The sequence below is a fragment of the Schistocerca americana genome, chromosome 11 (genome assembly GCF_021461395.2).
Source record: "Schistocerca americana isolate TAMUIC-IGC-003095 chromosome 11, iqSchAmer2.1, whole genome shotgun sequence".
In the NCBI taxonomy this organism is placed as follows: Eukaryota; Metazoa; Arthropoda; class Insecta; order Orthoptera; family Acrididae; genus Schistocerca; species Schistocerca americana.
Genome location: NC_060129.1, coordinates 22,373,542 through 22,385,833, shown reverse-complemented (window position 1 = coordinate 22,385,833; position 12,292 = coordinate 22,373,542). Strand labels below are relative to the sequence as shown.

The 12,292-nt window shown below is 43.1% G+C and overlaps 1 protein-coding gene across 4 annotated transcripts in view; it reads right to left on the bottom strand.

Annotated features, from left to right (window-relative positions):
- Positions 1 to 12,292, bottom strand: part of LOC124553721 (protein brambleberry-like) — a 200,722-nt gene that overhangs the window by 124,867 nt on the left and 63,563 nt on the right. For all 4 annotated transcript variants that reach the window (XM_047127637.1, XM_047127638.1, XM_047127636.1 and 1 more), the window contains exon 4: positions 12,104 to 12,289. In XM_047127637.1, coding sequence (XP_046983593.1) covers positions 12,104 to 12,289 — 186 coding nt within the window. The remainder of the gene's footprint in view (positions 1 to 12,103; positions 12,290 to 12,292) is intronic.

The following is a 12,292-nucleotide window of genomic DNA, read 5'->3' as shown; positions in this document are numbered from 1 at the left end:
AATGACGTTTCTTTCCCAAGTAAGATTCATACGAAGAAATATCACTGTGATAAACCTGCCTTTGCACGATGTTCATGGTGTTTGGAATTTCGTGTTTGCAATTGGTATCAACCATGGAAATGCACCAACCCTTCCTGAAGAGTAAATATAAGAATAGAATGTAAGAATTGATATAAGAATGCAATATAAGAGTATGAGAATTTAAAAAGATTGAAATTCCTGAAAATACCATTCACATATAATCTTACGCATTTTGGTTGGCGAAAACCACAGCCATTTTTGTAAATTACGCAGTTTGGGGACGGGGGGTGGGTGGGGGGTGTGAAAAGGTGTTCGACATCCACGTCTCGTCACAGAATGTGGAATCGGAGGTTTCCCCATTGTGTAAAGTGGGATTGCAGCAATAAGTAACGGATCGGTTGACAGATTACAATGCTGGTGAAGGCACGACTGTTTTGGAGCACACCATTCAGTGCTCTGCAGCAGATGCCCCTTTTTAACCCAATGACACCAATAATTACGATTTCCGAGGGTACACGGGCATCGAGATTTGACCGATCGATGGAAATATGTAACCAGGTGAGATGCATTGTATATCTTAATACACCAGGTTTGAACGGCTACCCAAAACGCGCATTATACCACAGGTGCAGGCTTACGGACAGAGGAGTACGCTGTGGGGGATTCACCTGGACTTCCGTGGAACTTGAGGCAGTAATCGAAGGCACTGCAACAGCTGCAGGCTACCTGGACTTTATTGTAGGTCAGCTGCATCCCCTCACTCTCTACATATGCCAGCAGGAAGCTATGACATTTTCCAGCAGGACAACTGTCCATGTCACAGTGCCAGAACCATACTACCACTGTAGGAGGAGGAGGATGACAGCGAACTCATGTCGATGTTATGGCCACTGAATTCACCTGATCTGAACTCGACGAAACACATCAGGGACACTATCTGGCACCAATTCTGCACCCACAAACCGCTGGCCCACAATTTCCAGAAACTGTGTGACCTGTGCACAGACAACTGGTGGTGCATACCTCCAGAAACCTGTGAAGGACTCGTCAAATCCGTGCTGCGCACAGTCGCTGCCGTATTGCGACCCGGAGGCAGACCAAAATAGTATTGAGCAGGCAGTCTCAATGTTTCCCTCATACACATACCGGGTGAGTCGCATAAGGCATAACTCTCATTTTATTTCATGAATAGTTCAAGATAGGAGAACAACGGTCCTGCCAAACAGTGGGAAGTTGACGTGTAAAGCGCAACTCTGCAACAGTTGGAAAAATTTCTGCCGACCTAGGTGCACATACGGCTGACTATAAGGGGAGGGGTACAAATAACCTCACAGATTAAGATACTTTTAATGGTGAGTGGAGGGGAGGGCTGACATCAACACACGGCGTTGACCATAGTAATGTTATATAACTGCTGTGAATACTTTCTATTTCGCAATTTTACTCTTATGAGGGTTTACAAATGATGTTATACTTAAGAAATATAATTACAATATTATTATTATTTTATATAAAAGTACTATTTGAAACATTTTGGAGGGTGACATGACAACATACAATCAACTTAAAAACATATACATCGTACTTACGGAAGAGCTGACTACCTCTTTTTCTAAAAATTTATGTACAAGAACATATTTAACAAAAATTCCTCTTTTATAGAAGTCTAAGAGAAGTTATGCTACTTGTTTCAAAGAGAAATGAAGAATGTAAAACATGTTATAATGTGTTAACATTGGAATAAATAAACAAAATATCAAGAGGAGAAAACAGGTCGCTACTTATCGTAAATAACACACATCGTGTTGCAGACAGACACAATTAAAAGACACACATAGCTTTTGACCACAGCCTTCATCAGTAAGGGAGAGACCACTGATGTTATTTTATTTCAATAAAACGAAAGCCATTTGGTTACAAAAACACACATTTCCTTGGAGTCAAAAGCCGGATTTAAAACACCTTCACTGATTTCAGAAATAACCTCAGAAAAAAGTAGGTCCCTTGAAAGAAGGGTATAAGGCAGGGAGGAATTGTGTAAACCAACACTATTTGTGACTGCCAAAAAAATGTTGGTTCTACTATGTTTGTTATTGTCGGTTATTACCCACTGTGTTATATCTACTATTTTACAACTATTGTGTGATTTTTATTTAGAGAAATGTATAAGTACATAGTGTACAAACTGCCAGCAACTGACACCATTTTCTTCTTCTTGTCACCATTTTCTTCTTCTTGTCACCCATACTTTCTAACATATAAACTACTTTTGAAGTGCCAAAATATAATGCAACAAATAAAATGCCACACTGTACAACGCGCTGGCAGTGTGAGAGTTGCAATTCCTGGAACCCATCGCCCACGGTCTCTGGCCTGCTGAGGAGCACCACAGTCCCGGTTCCAGGGATAAATCGGGAAAATCCGCTGCATTACGCCCCACACAAACAGACCAGGCCTGCGGGCAGATCGGTGAGACTAGATCAGACTGACAGGGCCTGCATATTAGAGGCAAACGAATGGCTTCAGGTCAGCAGGCCCAGTCCATTACAGGTACCCACAGAAACAGCCTCCACTTTCGGCCCACCGTGGAAATCCACTCTTTTGGCCAGATATTCACGAGCCACAGACAGCATGTCGATGAAATAACACTGTGGTGATCGGTCCGTGCAACAGATAACTTGTTCAAACACTCTGAGAATCAATAATAATGAGGATAGGTAGCAACTCACTGTAAAGATGATTGCTGAGCCACAGACTGGCACATAGAAAAGACAATCGCACTCACGAGTAAATTTTCAGCCGTAGCTTTTGTCAGAAAACGAGAGAGCGCGCGCACACACACATTCACACAATCACTCAGACACAACTCGTGCACACGTGACTACCATCTCTGGCCGCTGCATCTACAGCCTCTGAGAATCTCGAAACAAACCACTCCTCGTGCCTCCCTGCCTCTCGTCGGCAGTTGCTAGGCTAGCGGCAAGAAGTGATGGTGGCACTGACTGCAAGCTGAGGAGAGTGGCAGGAAGAGGACAAGCAACAGGAATGAGGGAAGTGGCACACGTACTCGTATGGACCCAGCCAGCGACGATGCACGACACCTCAGTAAACAAACCATTTCATCTACTGATACAAAAATGAGATTTTTTCCAGTGTTCCTTTCAAATTTCACTGACATTTCCGATTGAAATTCCCTGATTTCCATAACCTGTGGCAACCCTGTACTTCCGTATCTCTGTGAGTAAAAACATTTCGAGCATTTATCATACACCATAGATGTTTCTTTGTGTGCTATCATTAGCAAAGAACCATATATCGATAATCTCAATCATTTATGAAATATAACTACACGGTCTATTCAAAAAATTCTGGAACATTCGTTATTCCTCGCCAAAATTTTCATTGTCGTAAGTCTGTTAGTTATTGTTCAGTGCTGTATCGAGCAGAACATTGTTACGCACAGATGCGAATTTCGAGATGGCAGAGTTAGAGGAGCAACACACCTGCATTAAATTTTACGTGAAACTAAAGAAAACGTTCACAGAGACATCAAATTATGCTGGAATCCTACGGTGATGAGCGCTTAAGCCGTACTTAGTGTTACGAGTGGTTCACCTGGTTTAAAAATGGACAAACAGAAGTTAAAGATGACCCTCGTTCAGGAAACCCTTCGACGTCTAACGAAAATGCTCGTGTCGGGAATGTCAAAGAAATTGTGCGTGGCAATCAAAGATTGATTGTCCAAGAGATTGCAAACAGTGTAACATTTCAGTTGGGTCATGTCACGAAATCCTGACACGGCATCTCAGAATGCACTGTATTGCCACCAAGTTCGTCCCATAGCTCCCAAGTCAAGACTAAAAAGACTTTCGCCTCGCCATCTGTGAAGAGCATTTGGACCGCGCAAATGAGAATGAGACGTTCCTTAAGAGAATCATAATTGGTGACGAGACGTGGGTCTATGCTTATGATGTTGACCAAGGTTCAGTCTTCACAGTGGGTTGGGAAAGCTTCTCCAAGACCAAAAAAAGCTCGTCAGGTCAATCAAATATCAATGCAATGCTGATAGTTTTCTTTGACTTTGAAGGATCAGTTCATCACGAATTCGCACCACATGGACAAACTGTTAACCGATGGTACTATCAGGACTTTTTGAGACACCTGCGCGGGAATGTGAGAAGGAAACAGCCTGAAATGTGGCAAGACAATCTGTGGCTCTTGCATCAAGATAATGCCCCTGCGCATTCATCCCTATTGGTGCGTGACTGTTGCACAAAAATCGAAATCACTGTGCTGCATCACCCTCCGCACTCTCGAGACCTGTCCCCTGCGGACTGTTTTTTATTCCCAATGTTGAAAACCCCATTGACAGGAGGAGGATTTGCAACACTAGACGAGATAAAAGAAAATTTGTAGATGGCAAAGTGGAAACAGCATTGGGAACGACGTACCAATTGTGGAGGAGAGATTTCGAAGGAGACCACGCACAATAAGTAGAAGGTAAGCACTGAAAAAGTTTGTGGACAAAGTTACGAATTCTTTGAACAGACCTCCTACTGTTACGACCACACGATTCGCGATGTGCAGGAACGGAATTGGGTACACTGTGTGCCTCCGTTTGCTGATATAAAAACCAATAACTTGAGATCTAAATGACAGATAACTCTGCTCTCAAATTTAAATAATTTCCATACCCCATCTACGTTCCACGTAAGGCAATGTACGAGGTAAGTTCAACCGGACACAAAGTTTATGCAATGCGTACCATCTCTCAGCACAGGTATCCACATTACGCAGGCAGTACAGTGACAACAAAGCCGTGTGCAGCACAGAATGCAGAGCGCACATATGTAGCAGTCGAGCGGTTAAATTTCGTCTGAAAATGACATTCATCACAAATCTGTATCAATCTCACAAAATATCATCTTTCGCACTCGGCTGCCTCTTTGCTTAATCAATTAAGAGAAATGTAGGCTTCATTTCATTGTCATTTCTCATCAATGTAAATTGACTTCGAATATAAATTTGTCACAAAAGGCATTAATTAACCACTGTGAAGTGATACACCGCTGTACAGATAACAGTAGCAGCCGATAACAGACTCACTGACAACAGTTTCTCGCGTGAAGGTACCTGCTTGCGATTCCACCTTCCCCTCCCCTTTCCGCCCTTCACTTGCCGTCACTGTTAGTAGCAACGAGCCAGCTAATTGCTCACTGTGATGGTGAGAGTGTGAACCAGACTGATGGAGAGGCCAGTCTAGGTGATCACTGCTAAATCATCAGCAAAAGTTAAACATTTGACAGTGATTTTGTGTCCAGATTCAGAGACATTTGATGTGTTTTCTCCATCCACTCAGACCTTTGTCCAGAACCAAGTTAAACAGCAGGGGGAGAGGCCGTCTCCTTGTCCAAACTCGTATACACGTCGCAAAAGGCTCAGAGGGTTCAACGAGCGATTTTACCGTCGATGGTGTGTTCAAATTAGTTGTCTGGTCTTGCTGCCCACTCTGAGGTCTTCCAGAGTGTCGAAAACACTGTCTCTCGAGAGAATTGCAAACCCTCATAAATCTGTAAAGCTGACTACTGCACTGGTACACTGGTGAATTCTTAATATTGTCCCCAGGTACCAAGCCCATTCTGTGCACAGTCGGCCCTTCCTGAATCCATTTGGTAGTCACCAATCAGGTGGTCAGTGTGTTGCTAAAGCCATTTGTGGGGAGTTTTGAAGACACTCTATATGTGATTGTCTAAAGACTGTGTAGTTGTTTGATCAGCTTTGTCGCCTTCCTTATGCAGTTGGAGCATCAATGGACATTCCCAATCGTGTGGAATTGTTTCAGTTTCCCAGGTTTTTAAAAATAATGTGAACAATAAAAACTAATGAATGTGTCAGCAACTTTCACATCACAGAATCATAAAAAATAGAATCACCTTTTAGAATTTTTGTGCCTGACCTAAAATTCAAAGCATATTTTATAAAAATGTGTAACAATAATCGAAATTGCTGGATGGAAAATATGAAAAATAGTGGAAAGACAACTCACCTCCAGCTGACTGATGAGAGGCGCACAGAAACATGCAACAGCGCACAGTATTTATAGTAGCTTTCAAACTCTCTCTCTCTCTCTCTCTCTCTCTCTCTCTCTCTATCTATCTCTCTCTCGTGAAAGTACTCACATTCACACAAATAACCACACTGACACTCAACTGCTCACACTCATGGCTGCCATTCTGTGCGGCAGGGTGCCTGTGTGGTTGTTTGTGTGAATATATGTACTTTACTAGAGAAAGAGCCAGATCTTGAACGCTAGTGTAAATACTGTTTTTCTGTTGCATGTTTTTAAGTGCCACACACCAGTTAACTATATGTGAGTCGTTGCCTTCCCTATATTTTACATTTTATAAAAAAGTATTGTAACAAAATGCAAGTACTCATATTAAAATACTTATATGTGTATACATAATAAACAGTCAACAAAACCATAATCGAGAACATTTTATAAAACGCATCCTTAATGAAAAACTACAAGGAGAATGAGTCATTACTTAAAAAGAGTTGCAAACATCATGACAATGATAAAAAAGTTAAAAAGTTTTTAATTTTTTTTTTAAGTTTTATGAATTTCATTATTTGTGCTGTTGCCCATACTTTTAAAATATCAATTTTAAATGATTCAGAGTTTACTATTATCCACTGGTCTTCTTGTCTTAGTTTTAATACATAACTCCAAAAATGTTATAAATTACCGGTGATGGGTGCAAACAACTAGAAGTCAATATTTTGGGAACAATTTGAAATTGAACACAATGAACAAAAGGAGCTACAGCTCGGTACTCCACGACGAATGAGCTGGAACAAATAATGAGTGACCATCCAAAATAGATTGAAATGAGACCAGCTGGATGGGGATGGTGAACAACCATTCCTTGGAAGTTTCCTCGGTCATTCCATTCAGTTTAGTTTAGTGAATGCACATATCAGAAATACAGAACGGAACAAGGTCAGTCAGTGCGTGCGCATGTGGAGCAGCAGCACCAGAGGTGCCGGAGTGGGGGGAGGTGGGAGGGAAGGGAAACAGTCGTGAGGGGGGCAAACTCTCCTCGATGCCTTTTCATTCTCTTTATTTGAGATACTATCCAAAGGCAATTTGTACTGAGAAATTTGAAATTTAGTACCTGCTACCAAAGAAATTCTGTGTTGCAATCACTCCTACAAAGGCCGAGCCAACCAACTGAGTGGCAGCAACTTCACCACGTGAGTGCAAATCTTCAGCCACCGAACTAAACTGTCTTAAGTACTGTCTGACAATAGAAGTGACTAATGCACCATTAAGAGTGAGAAACACAGTCACTGAATATACACAGCAAGATTGTAAAAACCCATACATTGAGAATGAAACAAGTGACAAGAGAACTACAGTCTACAGTTTAGATACACAATCACATATGAATAAATAAAAATGCTGCATAAAACACCTGCACTTTAAATTGTGCCACGTCCCATGTGCTACTAGCAATAAAGCAATGACCCTCTGAATGTTATCATTAGACCTTCTCCAATTAACTTGATGTCTGAAATACATGTAACTCTACCTTCAAAAAGTGAAATGCCATTACGAAACTCAACATGACTGCATATGATCAGAGACAGCACCTAAATTTCACTGATTTGCAAAAACAGTAACAGGCGATTTACGCACAGCTTTGTAGACAAACCTTGTGACAATGTCGACTAGAACACGCTCCTTCAAGTTCTGGAGGTAAAGGGGGAGGGGGGGAGTGAAATACCATTTACCAGTCCAGTTGTACAGACACCGGACTGCACTTATCAAAGGAAACGAAAATGAAGCAGTGGCTGACGAGGAGAGTGACACAGCAATGTAGCCCATCCCCAATCTTATCCAATAGCATTGGGCAGGCAGTACAGGAAACCAAGGAGAAATTTGGAAAGGGAATTACAGTTCATGGAAAATAAACAAAAATTTTGGGCTTTGCTGATGATATTGTAATTCTGGTTGGTTGGTTGGTTGATTTGGAGGAAGGGACCAAACAGAGGTCATTGGCCAAATCAGATCAGGGAAGAAAGCTGGCCGTGCCCTTTCAGAGGAACCATCCTGGCATTTGCCTGAAGTGATTTAGGGAAATCACAGGAAACCTAAAGCAGTATTGTCGGACACGGGTTCGAACTGTCGACCTCCCGAATGAGAGTCCAGGGTGTCAACCACTGTGCCACCTTGCTCGGTACATTGTGACTCTGTCACACAAGGCAAAGGACTCTGAAGAGCAACTGAATGGAATGGACACTGTCTTGAAAAGACACAATAATATAAATAACAACTAAAGTAAAACAAGGATAATGAACTGCAGTCAAAATCGGAGGGTATTAGGCTAAGAAACCAAACACTAAAAGTAGTACACGAGTTTTTGTATTTGTACATCGAAATAGCTGATGATGGCCAAAAAAAGGGAGGATATAAAACGCAGATGGGCAAAAGCAAGAAAAGCTTTTCCAATGAAGAGAAATCTGTTACCAATGAACATAAATTTAAGTGTTAATAAGTATTTTCTTAAGGATTTTGTCTGGGGTGTAGCCTTCTAAAGAGGTAAACAGGAACGATAAACAGTCCAGAAAAGAAAGGGGGATAGAAGATCAGATTGGTAGACTGAGTAACTAAAGGAGGTACGAGATGACGATCCACCACGAACAGCACAGGTCTAGCACGACAGCTTTCTGGAGGTGGAACAGGTGGAATTAAGATAATTAACATACACATTATCTGCACTCAGAAATAGTTAAAGTAATCTTAAGCCCCCACGAATCTGTGCATGCGCGTGGACAGTGACAACTCGAATGTGCACAGGAGGGTATCCTCAGAGTATCCTTTCTGCTGTTACTGTTTATGGTTTACTGTTGTTGTTGACATCTGTCAGCAGCTAACTTCAAGTTTTCGTATGGGAGATTTTGCAATTATCAGTGCTTAAATTATAACAAATATCGATATTCAACAAAAGCAATATTTTTGGCCAAAAAACTTTTTATTACAAGCGGTTTGTGAAAAGCATTCTTTGTACCGACTGCATCGTATTCTAGAAGTGGAATGGACCATGAAAGCATCAAGTGTTCTATTTCACATGTATAGTGAAGAAAGGTATCGTATGAGCATCAACCTGCTGTATCATAATAAAATATGTCAGCAATCAATTATTTCTGAGTAAATATGTGTATAACTTTATGTATGCGATTTTCGACTTGTTTATATAGTGCTGTAATGTACGAAAAGGCACAGTTGATATGATTGCATCTTTTGCTTTATTTCAACATGCCTGGCAGGAGGGTCACAAAGGGAACAACAATAATGACTGAGTGAAGCTGCCTCCTACATTACTGTGTCTCCTGAGCAAATTCCTTCCTGTATAATCAACAGAAGCTTGTTGAAATAAGTTGCATCCATTCTCACGAAGTTCTGAAATTCCTGAAGGTATTTGGGCCTAAATTACTTCATCAATAGGGAATATGTGCCCCTGCCCCTACCTTCGTCCCTTCTTCCCAGCCAGGTTTTCAGCCGACGACATCCGACTTTTTGTTGTCGTTATCGTGCCCGTCCTAAGTGTTATAGACACTGCCACAGCAGTAGCTCCAAAAACAACCACATCGTCCATGCACAAAATTCTGTGTAAACTTAAATTTAGATAAAGTTGCTACTCACCATATAGCGGAGATGCTGATTTGCAGACAGCCACAACAAAAAGATTGTCACAATATAAGCTTTCAGCCATCAAAGGCCTCTGTCAAAAATAAGACAACCGAGGCGCGCGCGCTGACGTCGAAGGGCATCCTGGACGAGGGTCATCTAACTTCCATCCGGCTATTTTTAGACCGTGTGAGCTATTCGTAACACCGAGTACGGCTTAGGCAGTCACCACTGTAGGCTTCCTGCATCATTTGGTGTGTCTCTGTAAAGGTTTTCTCGAGTTTCGTGCAAAATTTAATGCACACGCATTGCTCCTCTAACTCCGTCATCTCGAAATTCGCAAACTGTGCAACAACGTTCTACTCTACACAGCACTAAACAATAACTAATAGACATACAACAATGAAACTTCTCGCAGTTACACATTAAACACAGACGCGGGCAAGGATCCAACCGTGTTTCGATCCAACACCACATTGCTGCGAAGTTACGAATGTTCCAAAATTTTTTGAACAGACAAGAGATTGACACTGAGGGAAGGACTGGAAGAACAAGAAGCGGTCACTAGCACAAACGTCACTGTGGACTCTCCAGTGAGTGGACAGATGGGAGATGACAAGGACTGCAGTTGCCAAAACGTACCATGCAACACAGAAGAGTGGGGGCACCAGTATTCGAGAGACAAAGATCAAGTTGTGCCAATAAGTTTTTGAGGTCTTGACCGCGAGCCGTGATAGTCACGGGAATTGAAATCGCCCGAGATTAGGAAAGGTGGGAGGGAACTGAGAGGCCATTGCAAACAACATCTTCTGAGACACTTTACCATCAGGAGGGATGTAAACATTACAGATGGTAATATCCTGAAATTCCCTTACCCAAACAGCCACAGCCTCCAAAGGTGTATTACGAGGCCCTAGTTCGCTATATAATGTGTCCAGATGTGCAAACAACGCCTGACACCCTGTCATAGGTAGCACTATTCTTTTAACATCCCCGGTACCCACAAAAGGCCGCAGTCCGCATTGCTGGAAACCAAGTCTTCTCGAGGGCAATGCAGAGCACAGGTGAAGCGCTTAAAAGATGATGTAGCTCAGCCAGGTGATAGAAAAAACCACTACAATTGCACTGGAGAATAATGCGGTCGATGTAATACGAGGCCACGCAGGGACCGAGGGGGCGGGTTATGACTTAGGGTCACCTGCTGCCACTGGTTGAGGGGTTAAGACACCAACACACATTGGTCCTGGTTCCACTGTGTGGTGCAACCAGGGACCTCCAGGGTTGCCAGAATCTCTGTCTCGGCCACAGGAGTGGAATAGGTGGCATCTGATGGTGTGGGTGCCTCCAGAACCTGTCTCTCCTTGTAGAACTTTTTATTGTTTTTGGGTGATTGTGAGGGCTTCTCTAAACGTAATGACGATGATCACGATGCACTGTGACCAGCAGCTTGTAGCTCCTTCAGTCACTATACGATATCCGGTTGTAGACTGGCAGGAGCCTCGTAACGAAGTTTCCTTCCTGGCGAGAGAAGCTGGAGGAAGCTGATTTGTCTCTGGCTGTGAGGTGAGGACCAATGTCTCCAGTACGCGGGAAGCCATTGATCCCTAAGTAGGTAGGGAGAAGTAGCAAGAGGAGAGCTCCAAACATTCGGGGGTAGGGATTGGGGGGGGGGGGGGGGGTCCGGGTGGTGTAATAGAAGAGACTATGTTTACCACAGGGGGCAACATCGTCATAGTTGCAGCATAGGACACTGTTATACATGCTGGCTACAACTGCTCACACTAGTTCTTGGCATCTTGATAAGTTAGTTTGTCTGGGGTCTTACATTCTTGGAAACGGTTCAATCTGGCGAGCAGGGAGAATGGTGCTTTCCACAGCCGACACAGATTGCGGGGGGGTGGGGGGGGGGGGGGGGGGGGGAGGGGGGGGGGGAGGGGCAACTGGTGAGAAAAAAAAAAAAAATATGCCGCAACTTGACTAGAAGAAGGCATATACTGATAGGACACATCTATATTCTATGTCATCAAGGAATAGTAAATTTGGTAATTGATGGGAGGGGGTAAAAATTTTAGGAGGAGCCAAAGGCTTGAGCACAGTAAGCAGTTTCAAGTGGATGTAGTTTGCAGTGGTTATGCAGAGATGAAGAGACTTGAACAGAATAGAGTAGGGCGGAGAGCTGTGTAGTAGCAGTGGTGGGTGAGGTTGTGGTAGTGGTAGCAGTAACATTTATACAAACTATTATCACACAACCAAAGGAAATTTGAGTGTTAACAGACCTTCACCAATGGGAAGGCTATCTCCAACAGCAGCAAATACTTATTGCGTAACGAGCAAATTTTGTGTTCTGCGGTAGGAACAGATGTGCACAGCCACAGAGCGCGAACTGACCTTCAGGGAGTCCATGGCGGAGACTTGCTGACGCGTCGCCTCGAAAAGTCGGTCGACCGTCATCTCGGCAGCGGCACGGAACTGCTGCTGGCGTGCCGCGTAGCAGACCGACCGTGCGCGGTTGTTCATCAGGTGGTAGGCGTTCCACATGTCCGCATCCATACGCTGAGTGCAATCCCGTATACTCTG